This window comes from Pithys albifrons, chromosome 7 (genome assembly GCF_047495875.1).
Source record: "Pithys albifrons albifrons isolate INPA30051 chromosome 7, PitAlb_v1, whole genome shotgun sequence".
NCBI classification, from domain to species: Eukaryota; Metazoa; Chordata; class Aves; order Passeriformes; family Thamnophilidae; genus Pithys; species Pithys albifrons.
In genome coordinates, this window is record NC_092464.1 from 44451119 (window position 1) to 44464769 (window position 13651).

The window sequence follows — 13651 nt, forward strand, 5'->3', positions numbered from 1 at the left end:
CTATTCCTATTTGTTCCGGTTGCAGCTTCTCTGACCTCATAACTCAAGAACAGCTGACGCTAGGAAATTTGAACTCAGCTTGTTTTATAGACCTCGGTGATGCAGGAGAAAACAGTTCATGTCTGAAGAAAATCAATTCAATATTTCTAGAGTTGGGAGCAATTAGAGTCGAAGGCCAAATTTTACTTTGACATACAGCAGCACAGCCCACTGAAATGCCAGTCTGATGGGCAGAACTCATCCTGGCACAGTTTGTACATATTGATGAAGAATTTCATTTTTCCTAGAATGTTAAACAGAGGTTGAAAGGAGAAATCTCAGATTTATTCTGCATGAAATGCCAAAGTATGAGCCAAACTATAAAAATACGCATTCAGTGTGGAGTAAATATCTTGGTCATGTCAATGGGAGGTTTGTGTAATGATCAGAAATAGGATTTTGCCATGTGTGACAATTAACTTTTGCAGATAACATTACTTATTCTGAACATATTTCTTATATCCAATATTGCTAGGTAAGAAAATATGCCATTTTCCACTTCTATTTTTCTCTGTTACCCTTTTCCTTCTTCTGTCTTTCCCTCTACTCCATCTTGGGGTATCTCCTTTGTCCTGCCTTCTTCCCTTCCTTTCTTATAGCGAACTCTGAGCCTGCTGTCTGCAGGGGTCTCCCTAGTATCTTCCCCACTCTAGGGAGTAGTAAAGAGTTAATCCTGACATTTAGGTGTTGGTTTGGCACTTTGACTTGACATGTTGGTGACAGTAGAGAGAAACCCAGAACACAAGTATGGATTACATCTCATTAAAATGTTGAGGGATCAGTCACATAAATCCACTGAATGGGTTTCAATCAGCCTTTGACTTCAGCTTTTCATTGGGTCAATTTTGTTGTTTCTGTCAACCAGGGCTCTCACCCACCCAGCTGAAGAGGTTTCTGCCTCTTGTGATTTGGAGTAGGAGCACTCAATTCTTACACCTCAGCTAAGTGCCAGTCATCATGATGTGTATTTGGAGTAAAGCAAATGTGATTGTGGCTTCACTCTGCGTGAGGAGGCACCCTTTTAAATGGATGTTGTCCTTATAAGCTGTATGCCATGCGTATGTAGAGATGATGCCTCCATATGAGTCAGCTTTGCTCAGGGTCTGTAACAGAGACTAGCAAGGAGCCTCATGGGTCTGGATTTGTATCTCCTCTCCCAACAGAGACACTTCAGACCCACCTCAGCATGCTCCATCTGATCCATGGTACTGTCTTCCCTGGGCAGCCTGTGTCAGTAGCTTTTTTTAATTTCCAGTAAATGAAAGACCTTGATATGTTTACTGGAAGAGGAGCCTAGACCTAAACTATAATGGATTTTGCAATTTTTTCTGATTTGTTATTGATAAAAAGATGAACAAAAGAACCCCATGAAATATAAATGTGTATGTTAATTCCAATTAACACTGATATGCTCAGCCTTATTGCCCCACAACTGCTGCTATTATGTGCCTGTGTTTCTGGGTACACAGGAGGGACAGCTTGTCAGTCCAAAGATTTCAACTTTGGAAAGGAAGACTCTTCAGCATAATTATACACACACCATGGAAAGACATGTAAATGTACCCCACCAGGAGCCTGCTAGGTATGGATTTGTGTAGCCACCATCAGCAGCTCTTGTTCTGTGGACGGTGAGTTTGATCATATTGATGCTTGTGAATGAGTGAATGAATGGGTGATTCATTTACTTTAAACAGAGGTTACAATTGGTTATTTTATCCTACCATCTAAAAATACTACTCCGTTTCTCACTTCCCCTTCTGTCCTCCCTTTCCTCCTCCTCCACCTTGCACTCAGTGTGTTTGTTTAAGGCTGGTAGCTCAGCTGGGCTGTCTCAGGAGGGAGGTGTAGGAAAAAGCATACGCTGACATGATCCTGTTGATGGAGTGTGCCACCATGATGAGGCCAGGCATCTCACATGAGGGTCAGGTCTGTTGTTCTACAGAGCCTACAAGACAGTTGAGCATATGTGGTTGTCTGGGCCAGGAATTGAAAATTAAGGGCTTGGTGGGGCCTGCTCACCTCACAAGTCCTGCTGCAGGAAAAGCCAAATGAACCTCATCCATCCATTCAACCTCCATGCGGCTGGAGAGCTGTGTTCTGCTGGGTCTTTACCTCTGCCTTTTGTGAATAACTCAATATCCTCTGGGTTAAAAAGGCTGCATGGAATCACACAGGAAAAGTTTTAAAAGTCTGAATCTTTATTAATACTTAAAGGATTTAAAAAAAATAATTCTGCAGCAATCTGCTGGTATCAGCACTGCCAAGTTTTCCCCATGATTTTTCTCCCAGGCCCCAGTATGGGCTTCATGGCAGCAAATAGGAAGCCTGAATGCAGTGTGCCCCTGGCACCTGGCCCCAGAGCTCGTGATTCCTTCTCTTTCTCGCTAGACAGTTGTTGTTGTGGAGCCACAAAGGGAGCAAGATTTAAAATGTTTCCCTTTCAAGCAGCAAAGAAGCACAGCAGCTCTCTGCAAAGTGACTCAGCCTGCCCTTGGGCACCTCTCTTTTGCTGCTATTCCAGAAACAAGAGGCAGAGCTCTCCAGCTACACCTTTTTCCCCTTCCTTCCCATTCCAATCCTACAATCGCATCAAAGTCTATGGTAGGCAGCAATATAGAGCTGTTAAGAAAATTCAGTGCTATGTAGACAGTCCTCTTACATCAGCAGGGTCTTGTTGAGGGAGGTCATGCTCTCCCTGTGCCTCCAGAATCTCCCTGTAGGTGACCGGGCAATAAAGAATCAGTAAAAATCTCCTGCTCAGATTAAAGCTTTGTGTCAGATTTTTTGCTTTCCAACAATTCTACCCTTTGTTTTCAGGTTTTATTTAAAATAGCTTGTAAAAATTGTCATCATAATCACTTTTTAATCATGCTCTGTCAAGAGTGGCAGCTCCAGAAGTGGAAGGGTGTTTGTCTCCAGCTGCTACCAAGACGCCAGAGAGCAAGTAGAGACGGCATTGCCTCTGTTTCAGTTCAGGGCTGAGCCTTGCATTGCTCCTTCTCCTCTTGTCTTCTGGAAATATCACATCTGGACTGACTCCAAACCTGAAGCCTTTTAGCCCTGTTAAATAATTATTGTGACAGTTATATGTCTCTTAAAACCACAGGCTTATTTGGGAACTATTATTTTGGTTGGTGTCTTAGATACATTCTTCCCTTTTGCCCTCCTTTCAGTCCTTTCTAAGCTATTCCACATACATATTTAACATGTGCCAAAGATTTTACATATGAAAAGAGGGAAAGTTTGGAAACAGCACTGGATAAGTTAGGTAATATGATGTAATTTCAAGGATAAGTCTGGGTATTTTTTTCCTCCTACATGGTATGTGCCACGTAGGTTTGGAAGATCAGTTAGTGCCTTGGACACGTTGGTAGCTAAATTATTTTTCAAGGGAGATGCTGAAAAAAATAAAGTAGCCAAGTCTGAACCCAGTGCAATTATACAGCCTTTGACTGCAGTTAGTTACTAAACCCAAAGATGAATCTGACTGTAGAAATTAAAAATCTGTCAGAAAAAACCTGTAAAGCGCTCAGTGCACTGCTGATAAATATGGAACATTTGTGTCTTGCTAAATGTATTTTTTCATAATTACCAGTATATGGATTCGTATTGTTCAGAGCCCTAACAGTGAATCTCCTGTGATGGATGCACAATAAAACAGGACTAATTGGAAGCATTAATTTAGACAGAAGAAGAAGCTGACATGGAGCTCTAAGGGATGCTTTATACTGCCATAGCAAGTACAAAGTGTATGCCTATGCTTTTGGGAGCTTAAATCACCCCACTTTCACAAACAAATTGTTGAATATTGTTGCTGTGTCATTTCTTTCCTCTTTTTGTTTTCTTATACTCCTGATAAATATCCTGGACCCAAGGTCATCTTAAGGAAATAGTTGTAACGCAATAGAAGCATTGCTGTGGGTGCTGCTGTGTTTCTGGCAGTGTAATTGACAGTGAGTGAACATGCAGGAGCAGCTCCCAGCAGGGACACTTTGGAAGAAATACACGCTAAGTGAGCAGGGCAGAATGGGAGGGTGAGTATCTGCATAAGGAGCTGCTTGCTGTACGTCCTCCCAAACCTATTCTGCGCTTTAGGCCTGTGAGAGCAGAGTTGCATGTCAGTTTTCTGCTCCCCCTGCTTTATCTGCCTGCTCCCACCCCGGTCCCAGGTCAGTACAGTGTTTGATCATGTGTGACACTTGTGGCACGTGGGTGATGCTGCCGACATCAGATGGAAGCAGCTCCAGTGCCTTGCTGAGGCAGTGCTCAAAACAAGAGGCAGGATTCTGACTGCATCAAGATACAACCTTAGGCAGGTTTCTTGTTATCTTAAGGATTTCAGTCTCTGGTCTTGGTTCATGCCAGAGCACTTGTTTTTAGCCACTATATACAAATCAATGTTTGTGAATAATCTTGGGCTAAGCAGCTGTTTTCCACATCTTTGGTATGAAAGTACTTGAATTTATTTAAATCTTTTCTTTGACTGGAACACTAATTTCCAAAAAATTAGGTAAAGGGGGAATTAAGCACCTAAGCACCCAAACAAGATTGTGCTAAGCTGTCCTCATGGCCTCAGGTGGCCCATCCAGCACCCAGATTTGAAGAGGATAGAAGATGAGCCTCTCCATTCCTTTGACTACTTCTTCCAGTTCTTCATTGCCACTAATCTTCAAATTATTTGTTACTTCTAGTTTGGTCTTTGCTCTTCAGCTCCCAACCATGTTTTATTTCTGTGGGTTCCTTTAGTGTTTCCTGTGTTCTCTTCTCAGAATCATTTATTTGTTGAATGATAGTACTAATTGCAGAGGAGTTGTCCTGGATTTACACTGGTGCAGCAGATGCCACCATCAGTCCCAGGAGTCTCTTTGTGACACTGCTATCAGTGGTTCTGGAATTGGTTCCTCAAGCAAGCCCTTCTGTTATTTATTTCCCTCCAGTCCTTTCAACTCATATTGAACGGGGCTGAAACTCTGCACTTTATCTTCAAATTGTGTCCTTCGTATAAGCTTCTTGGTATTCCTTCCTCTGGGTGTCCTGACCTTTACTAGGGCTGTTGCTAATATATTCTCTTAGCTGTGGTAGTTAATGCTAATGCAAGGACTAATGTTCTCCTGCAGCTCTAGTGCCGATATGCCACACTTGGTGCTCTGTCTCCAGACGAAATTGTGTTCTGGTATTGCACTTTACTGTGGAAATGATTTTATTGTTTGGGTACAAGGACAGCTGAGAATGCTTAAAAAGAGAGAGAGAAAATGGAATAAGGCAAGAGTGTGACAAGACACTTATGTCAGTATTATCATTGCATTTCACAGGAATGTAATATCTGACTGCCACACAGCTCTTCCATCCAGCATCTGTCTGTGGAGAAGCCAGAGTGATGGTTAATTGTAGTTCATTCAAAGAGCTTGAACAGAAAGTTCTTCGTTTGTCAATAGCTCTGCTGTGCCATAGTTTCAAGGTTATGTTTTGTATATTAATAAATAAAGTCCAGACCAAGGAAAGCCTGGAACAGAGCAGTGTAGGCAGTACAAACATGTTATTAGCTATTTCAGAGGCGAATTTGTCTTTCCAAGCGCACCTCTGGGTATGTTCACACTTGCATTGTTTCTAAGGAAACAACTCACAGCTGTGTTGGAGGTTTGTTGCCGATTTGCCAGGAAATCTCAAGCCCTCCCTGGGACCCAGGGAGTCACACATATTCAGGGCAGTGCAGTGAGGACAGGCGCTCCCACTGAGGTAGGCACTGACAATACAAAAAATTGAATGTTCCCATTCCACGGTTGGCATTTCTGCGCTCCCAAGGGAAAACAATCAATAACCTGCAAGAGCAGAGCAGTTGGATCACGGGATTAGGGACACATCACACGGCACAGCATTAGGACAAGCACCTCAGGACTTCACTCCTGCAATGCTTTCTCAGCATAGAACACCCAGCCTGTCTGTGTACTGCAAGGGCAGAGGAGTCTGAGCACTTGGTGCTCTCAATAGCTATCCAGGGTTGGTGTGCAGCATCACACGGCCACTGTGCTCTGGGAGGGGAGATAGATGGTGCAGGGGAGTGTAGGAGAACAGCCACTCTCTAGTTTGCCTGCTCATTCCAGCCCCATCAGCAGGAGCTGAAGAGTAAATACTGCACTTTGAGAAGGGTGTTATAGCCTGTCTGAAATAAAATGAGGCTCCCAGCGTAGTTGCTGGAGGGGGGAAAGAGAAAGATAAGATGCCCACATCGTATCACCAACAACATAACTGGCATTAACGGAACAGAAGTCAAGGATGAATGAGCATTGAGGCTGAGCTAACTTTCACATCAAGAGAAGATCCCTGAAGGGCTGTGTGCTGACAGGGCAACATGGAAAAGCTGGTACATTTAATCTCTTCACAAGGGCTGTTCTGTGAATAATCAGAAGTTTTTAGGGTTGTCAGTCCAATTTCCTTCCAAAATAAAATTAAGTGTGTAGGTGATGACATCTCAGGAATGGGTAAAGTAAATTCTCTCCTGAACATAAATAGTGTCAGGTTTAACCAGAAAAGAGAAACAAATAAAATATCTACCTGTGAAGTACTATGTGAATAATGCTGCAATTGTGGGTATGCTCATTATTATAACTATAATTCCAAAGAGTCATTCAATGTTGATGGTGTGAAGAAGCACATATGACAGTGCCAGCCTCTCACATTTAAGGCAAGATGAAACTCTAATGACCTGAGTCCATTATAAACACTTAAATCATTGAATGTAAGTGATGTTTCAAATATTTAATGTATTCTTGTGAAAAGACAAGACCAACACATGTTCAAAATAGCATTGTGAAGTAGCACACACATGTTCTAGTGGATTTTTTATTTCTTTTTCATGGAAGTTGGCATTTAAAAAGAGACCATCCACACATAAGGGTGAAACATCTTACTTTGTTGTGTAACTGTATTCATGCTGAATACGAAATATAAATTCCAGAATTGAATTAACTGCAGAGTTGATAGAGCATATTTTTATAAAGTGAGATCCTCTGCCTAACCTCACATGTATTTCCACTTGAATTACTGATCCCTTGACAATTCAAATATGCTGTGTCACTATGTCATCTCACCCTCCTGTTCTTTGTGTGTGGTACTGCTTATCTCCACCTCTTGAATCTTACTCAGAAGCAGTAACACTGAGTGAAATATAAGCAGTGAAGTCCTGCTCTCATTAGCAGAAATTATATCCAGCTCCTGCTGTGACCTTACTTATAAGTACATATGATTTACTCTACCAAGTTGGACCATAATTCCTTCCAGACCAATACCCAGCTTCAAAAGATGGCAAAAAATCCATATCTCAATACCTGTGCAATCTTGCAATTCACCTAATGGAGCAAAAACCCCATTCTTCATCTCTGCATTGAGCAGCTGGCATTTTGAAGAAGGGAATTTGATCTTTCCCATTTTATCTTTGTGTGTCCTAATGCAACATGCACCTCTGACACTGAAGTTCCAGGTATGCACCTCCATTTGTTTGCAGGCTGTAGAGGGGGTTTGCTGACCCCCCTGGGCCACAAGCAGACCTCCTGGAAGAGCAGCTCACAGAGTAGCCACCCACGTGGCTCAGTGCAGCTGGGCCACAATGGGCAAGCAGGTTAATTTGAAATCAACTTTGGCTGAAACCACATTCAATTCAAGACAGCAAAGAGGCAGTACAAATTTTTGTTCTGGAAGCCAAAGGAAAGCTGTCACTAGTCTGTAGGAAGGATGAACAGAAATGAAAAGTTACAGCTTACTTCTTTCCCTAGCAACCTTACATCCATCCACTCCAGAGGCTTTGCTAGCCCTGTATAATCCAGATATTAACCTGTATAATAAGAGCAGCACGTTAGAGCCTTTCTGGCAGATTTATGTGTAACATCCTTGGGCTCTTCTAGCAGGAGGAAATCTGGATGTGGAAACTCTTGTTCCCTCTTATGCTGCAAGTCCACCTTGGGAATTATTCCTGTTCACATCTGACCCTTGGTATCCCCCAAACCAATCCCCGATTCCCCACACTGGAAATGTTGACTTCCTTGATCGTGACCTGGTTTGGTTCTCACTTGCCCAGATGATAAACTAAGACAGTAAATAACTTGCAGAAGCAACCCCTACCATTTACTCACTCTGAGGCAGAGTCCCTTTTCCTTCAACTGGGCAATAGTCAAAAAATCAGAGTAAAGCTTTCTTGCAGTTAAATATAATAATTACTTTCTAATTGTGTATTACCTGCTCACATAGCAAATCAGTCCAGGCTTCTCATTACCAGCTCTCATTGGAGATAAAGCACAAGGATAACCAGGCACTTGTAAGTAATAATGTGTTTGAAGGGGGAATAAGTAATAAATCATCGAAATTACTTCCAGTGAACAGATGAACTGACAGAAATACCTTCAGGGTTTGTAGAAGTTAGTCAGCCTGTGCATAACTATAGCATCCCTTCTGGCTGCAGTATCAACATTTCTGTACTTGCAGCTGGAGAATTCAAACACAGCTTTTGCAAGCAGAGGAAAAAAGGTCTGCACCACCAAAGCAGAGAGATCCACAAGTAGGGTGCTCTGCTCTGCCTCCTCCCCACTTGTCATACAGTAGGTTACAATATTTGAAATCACTCAGGATCAGGAGTTACTGGGAAAGATAGACAGAGGGACAGACAAGCTGTTCCTGTGCCATAATGAAAGAGTATCCCAAGTCTAGAATAAGCGTCCTTGATTGATAGGTAAGTTGGTGTAAATTTCTTGGAGCTGGAGGCTTAGTCCTGAAGAAGTTAGGTTTGGAAAAGATGCATAATCTGGTGCTGGGATCAAAAGCCTTTGACTTGGTTACCTCCAATGGCAAGTGGGAGAATTTCGAAAGGAGTGCAGCAGGCCTAGGAGCTGTGGGTCTTTTGGAAAAAGGCTTATGCATGAAGAAGTGGCTCCTACTTCTTCTTGCTACCTGCCACTTTCCAGTTCAGCAAGCACCAGACATCTTGCCTTGCAGGGGTCAGGTGTAGCTGATCCATAGTGTGCTGCTCTGTTGAGAGGCAGCAGCTCCAAGTTTCAGCTGAATTAGTGTTTGCCAGCTTGCCCTCTGAGAAACAAAGAAAAGCTTCCTAATGCATCCTCATGGAAAGACTGTCAGGCCCTTCTCTAGTCTGCTCTTCATGCCAATGAAGTGTTTCTGTGTAAGGCTTCTTGTTTGGTGTTCTGTAGAAACTGGTTCTGAATGTTCAAATCAGTGGAATTTCATCTTCTGCCAAGTAGTATCACAATACAGGGACTACATTTCACCTTTTCAAATATCCCTTTTATTTATTCCTTTATGGTTTGCCTTATGGTGATGCCATCTAAATAGATAGAAGGGTATGATGTGGGATTCCTCTCATGTCATTTTCATCAGTTGAAGGCTGGACATCAAGTTAAAGCTCATCATCCTCAATGTGACCTCTTTTGCTCATGGCAAGAGAGGAGTCTCCCTGGGGTATTAGTCAGCCTATGGATGGCCTGCCAGAGCCACAGCTACCTTAGACTAAACATGTAGCTTTTACACATCTGAACTTCCTCACTGTTTGAAGAGTTTCAGAAACCTTTTAAAGATGTCTTTGAGTCCTCCTTTCCCATTCTTATCACTGCTTGTGAAATGGATACCCTCGCTTGAGTTAGCATCAGTAACACCAACTACATCCTCTTGGCAAGATCCTATTTTAAGCTTTTCGTCAGAGGCCACAGCTATTTGTGTCATTGTCAAAACTCTTCAAAAGGTCTGATGACATTGCTGGTAGGTCTCTCAGAAGCCAAAGGTTCTGCAGTAACATAAATAGGATCAGCAGCACTAAGTGCAGGTGAAAGAAAAGCCAGCTGCACATCCTTTCTGTCTCCCTTGGCAACAGCATCCTGCCAACAAAAACTGCTGCCAAGTGAAGGCTGGAAAGGAAGGGATGTGCATTTGCAAAGCTGGGGCTGGACAAGCTTTATGTGAGGGGGGGAGCTGTCAGACCAAGGAATGCTCATATGCTTTTAAAATTATTTTTGGTTTGTTCCATGTGTTTTTGGACAAGGGAATGCACAGAGCCTCTGTCCTTATGAAGAGTTTTTATAATACGAAATTCCAAACGACAGTCTCTGCAGTTCTGAACCATATGTTTCCATCCATGACAGCACACAGGGAAGAAATCTGTGGTGAATTACTACTTCCAGATGTGGCAAATCTTCCAGCAAAGGTTAAAATACGTGGCATGGTTCTCTTGTTACACCAGCTGCAGTTTCATGCTAACTCATTGTTTCAGCAGCAAGCTCTTAATCAGCCCTGAGTTCTAGAAACTGCTAAATAAGCTGATATTTGTAAGGACCAGGGTTGGGGTGTTTTTTTATATAATGCACTAAATATCTTTATTTAGAAAAACCTTCAGACTGAAAACAGTAAGGGCAAAAAGTGAACTGCAAAGGGAGAAAGGAACATCGTCACAAAAGCGCAAAGATGCAAAGCAGATCTAAGATTATTATTTGCACTCTGCCTTTCCATATCCTTCATGAAATTATCATGGCTGTGAAAACAGTGTTTGTATAAATATGGGTAAAATATGCTTGCCATATATGCACCTGCCTAGCCCTCTTCATAGAAACTTTCATCCCCAAAAATCAGCACTAGGGTCACTGTTGGAGACCCTGCTGGTGCTGCCAAATCTCAAACCTATTGTCACAACATTATTTCTTTCTGATTTTGCCACAGCATCGAAAAGAAATCCGGTGGCAACATGCTTATATCAAGGGCCTGAAAAATATAAGGATGTTCTCACCTGTTATAACAGAGAAGAAAGAACTGGCTTTTCGCTCTAGAAAAACATTAGGAATTAATTTTGTGAAGAGCCATGGAGCAAACTGCTTGGGCTGTTACAGCACCACCGGATGCTACACGGACTCTGAATCAAAAAGATTGCTCTCTGACTCCTGAGAGAATCCTCAAGAAGCCCCCAACTTGTTGTGCTTTTAACATTTCCACGTGCCTTGTGAGGTGTTGGTAGTTGGCTGCACAGGGCACATTTTTGTGCTCCTCAGGCAGTGTGCTCTTCCAGACAAGAATCACAGATCTGTGGACTTCTTTATGGTAAAGTAGAAATTGCCCATTCACCACTGAGGAGCAAAGGAATAAAATACAGAACATGCATTTTGATGCCACGGAAGGAGAAGGAGAGAAGATAATCACTATTTCATTCCCCATATTTTCCTCTGACAGGAATATTAATATCATTAGAGATAATTGAATGAAGTGGAAAGTCTGGTGGAGGTACAGAAGCAGGAGGTAGGTCTGTAAAATCTATCCACACACAAAAAGCTGAACACTGCTTGGGAGGGAGGGCACTCAGCCTTGAAACAGGGACAGAACAGCCTCACAAGGGCGTGCAGCTGGGGTGCTTGTTGCTGTTTTGTTCCCAGAAAACGAGAACTGCCAGCAGTCCTCTGGCATCTGAATAGACCCATGTCAGACAAACTGTATCTGGACTTGATGGGAAACCAAGCTGGAATACCAAGCAGCCCTTCGATCTGCTGGCAGAGAGGGGGACTGGCTCAGTAAGTAATCTTGCCTTGCAGTTGCAAAGGTACTCTATAAAGGAGTGAGCCCTCTCGCTGCACAGCCCTGCAAGACACGCCTGCCTGGGCTGTCTCTGTCCTCATTCCTCCAAACCAGTTCCAACAATAACAGCAACTCCTGCGTGCAGCTGCCTCATTAGAGAGAAGATGTATTTTTCCTTTTTCTGCTGAGGGATGAAGCTTCCAAATCTGTGTGATGTGAGCAGGTGAGGATGTCTGCTGACAAGTCCAAATGATATTTTCAGGTAAGTGCTTACCTAGAACAAGCAGCTAGAGTTAGGCTCTTTCTTTTTATTACCCTTCTGTCAGTAATTACTGTTGTCCTGGAGTCTCAGTAAGCCTTTTCACAAGCTTCAACAGCTCCAATATATGTATATATATATAGCTTAGTAGGGGATCTGAACCATTTCTGAAGCACCTATTTCCATAATATCTGTGAATTTCTAGTGCAGTGTGAGAATGTGAGACTTGCTCTGTGACTACACAACACTGTTCTTTTTGTATCACCCATTGTTTAATTCCCTGGAGGATCAGAAATTAAGTTTGATTCAGACTCACTCTCTCAAAGTCTGTCATGTAAGTGCATCTTAAGGCAATAATAGTGTTCTGCAATATTTTTGTATTGTTAAAGGACTGGGACATCTTGCCACATGAAAACTGTAACTGCTGTTACTGTTGTTGCACGGGGAGTGTCAGCAAGTGCTGCTTAATTTGTGTTTGTACATGTGATTTCCAGAGCTTCTGCAGCTGATGTTTACGTTACTGCAAATAGAGCTGTTCCTCTGTGTTTCTCCTTCCCTGCATTTTACCAAATACCTTGTGTGCTGAAGTTCAGGTTGATCATCCCATCTAATACTTACAAGGGAAAACAGACAATAACTTGTAAGTCAATATCTGGGAGTTTTGGCATGACAGACTGTCAGGGAAGGAAAATTTTCTATGCAGAGTAACCTACTTTTTCTTCCCTCTGTTCCGCCACCAATCATGGAGATTAAATTTGCTTAACTCTTTGTTTGTACAAAGGCTGCTTTATTGTGAGGGAAAATCATGCTGCTTTGACAGACTACAAAGAAATGACCATAACAGAAGTAATACATACTTTCTGCATGGTTTCCATCTATTAAAGATTTATTTTGCTCCCTGTAATGTTTTAGGTTTGCTGAGAGACACGTGAGAAGTTAATAGTGTTGAGAAGAAAGCTTTCATTACAACAATAACACCACTTGTGTTGAACAGGTTTTGCACAACCTTCTCTCACTACCAGTAAGTCAGGATGGAAGCACAGAGAGGCTTCAGCATCCCGTACTCTGCCCATGTGCACCCAAGCCCTGGTTCTGTAGATAATGGGTCCTTTGTAGGACAGCTCCCGTTGCTTCCCTTGCCTGTGGCAGTCTGAAATAATGAGTCCAGCAGTAGGTCTCTGCACAAAAAGCTCTTCCTGCCTTCCTAGAGCAAAAATGTTTGCCAAGTACTGCTCAGGCTGGCTCTGTTTGTCTTGCTGCAAGGTCCGAGGTAGCAGAGGCCAGGAGAGGTCAAACACCAGACTGAGCTCATTGTGCATGTTCATTTGCTGTAAAAAATGTAAATGTGCAGCTCAAAAGTTTCCACTATATCTCTGGCAATTAGGACTTGATCCAAAGCTTGCTAAAGTCATTGGGAACCTTTCCACAGGCTTTAGATCAGGAGTTACATAAGTTTGTGTTGTTTAAAGGGGGTGCCCCAGGGAGGCTGAACACATGAGCTGACTCGACAGCCACATGCCTGCTCTGCCATGTCATTCAAAAATGTCGTTCTAGAAGTGTTCATGAAGTGTCCCGTGCAGCACCAGACAGAATTAACTCCTAAGTGAGACCTTTTAATGTTGCCCTATGCCAGGACATGGATCCTGCTGGAGGTTCCCGATGTCCTGAGATAAATCAAAGAACATAAGCTGCTGGGGCCTGAATCGGTGTCTTTTTCTGTTTGGGAAGGACACAGTTCTGCCACCTGTGTGCAAATGAAAGGGTCATGAGGAAGTTTCCAAATGGTAGAACCCTTTGAGT

The 13651-nt window shown here is 42.7% G+C and overlaps 1 protein-coding gene across 4 annotated transcripts in view; it reads left to right on the plus strand.

The window, feature by feature from the left end:
• Positions 1 to 13651, plus strand: part of TMEM108 (transmembrane protein 108) — a 157597-nt gene that overhangs the window by 128796 nt on the left and 15150 nt on the right. Inside the window, exon 1 of one of the 4 annotated variants that reach the window (XM_071561234.1) lies at positions 11523 to 11854. The exons of the other annotated variants lie outside the window; for them this stretch is intronic. Within the exon in view, the coding sequence (XP_071417335.1) occupies positions 11842 to 11854 (13 nt within the window). The 5' untranslated portion in view covers positions 11523 to 11841. Of the gene's footprint in view, positions 1 to 11522; positions 11855 to 13651 lie in introns of those variants that run through there. 4 annotated transcript variants of the gene reach the window in all.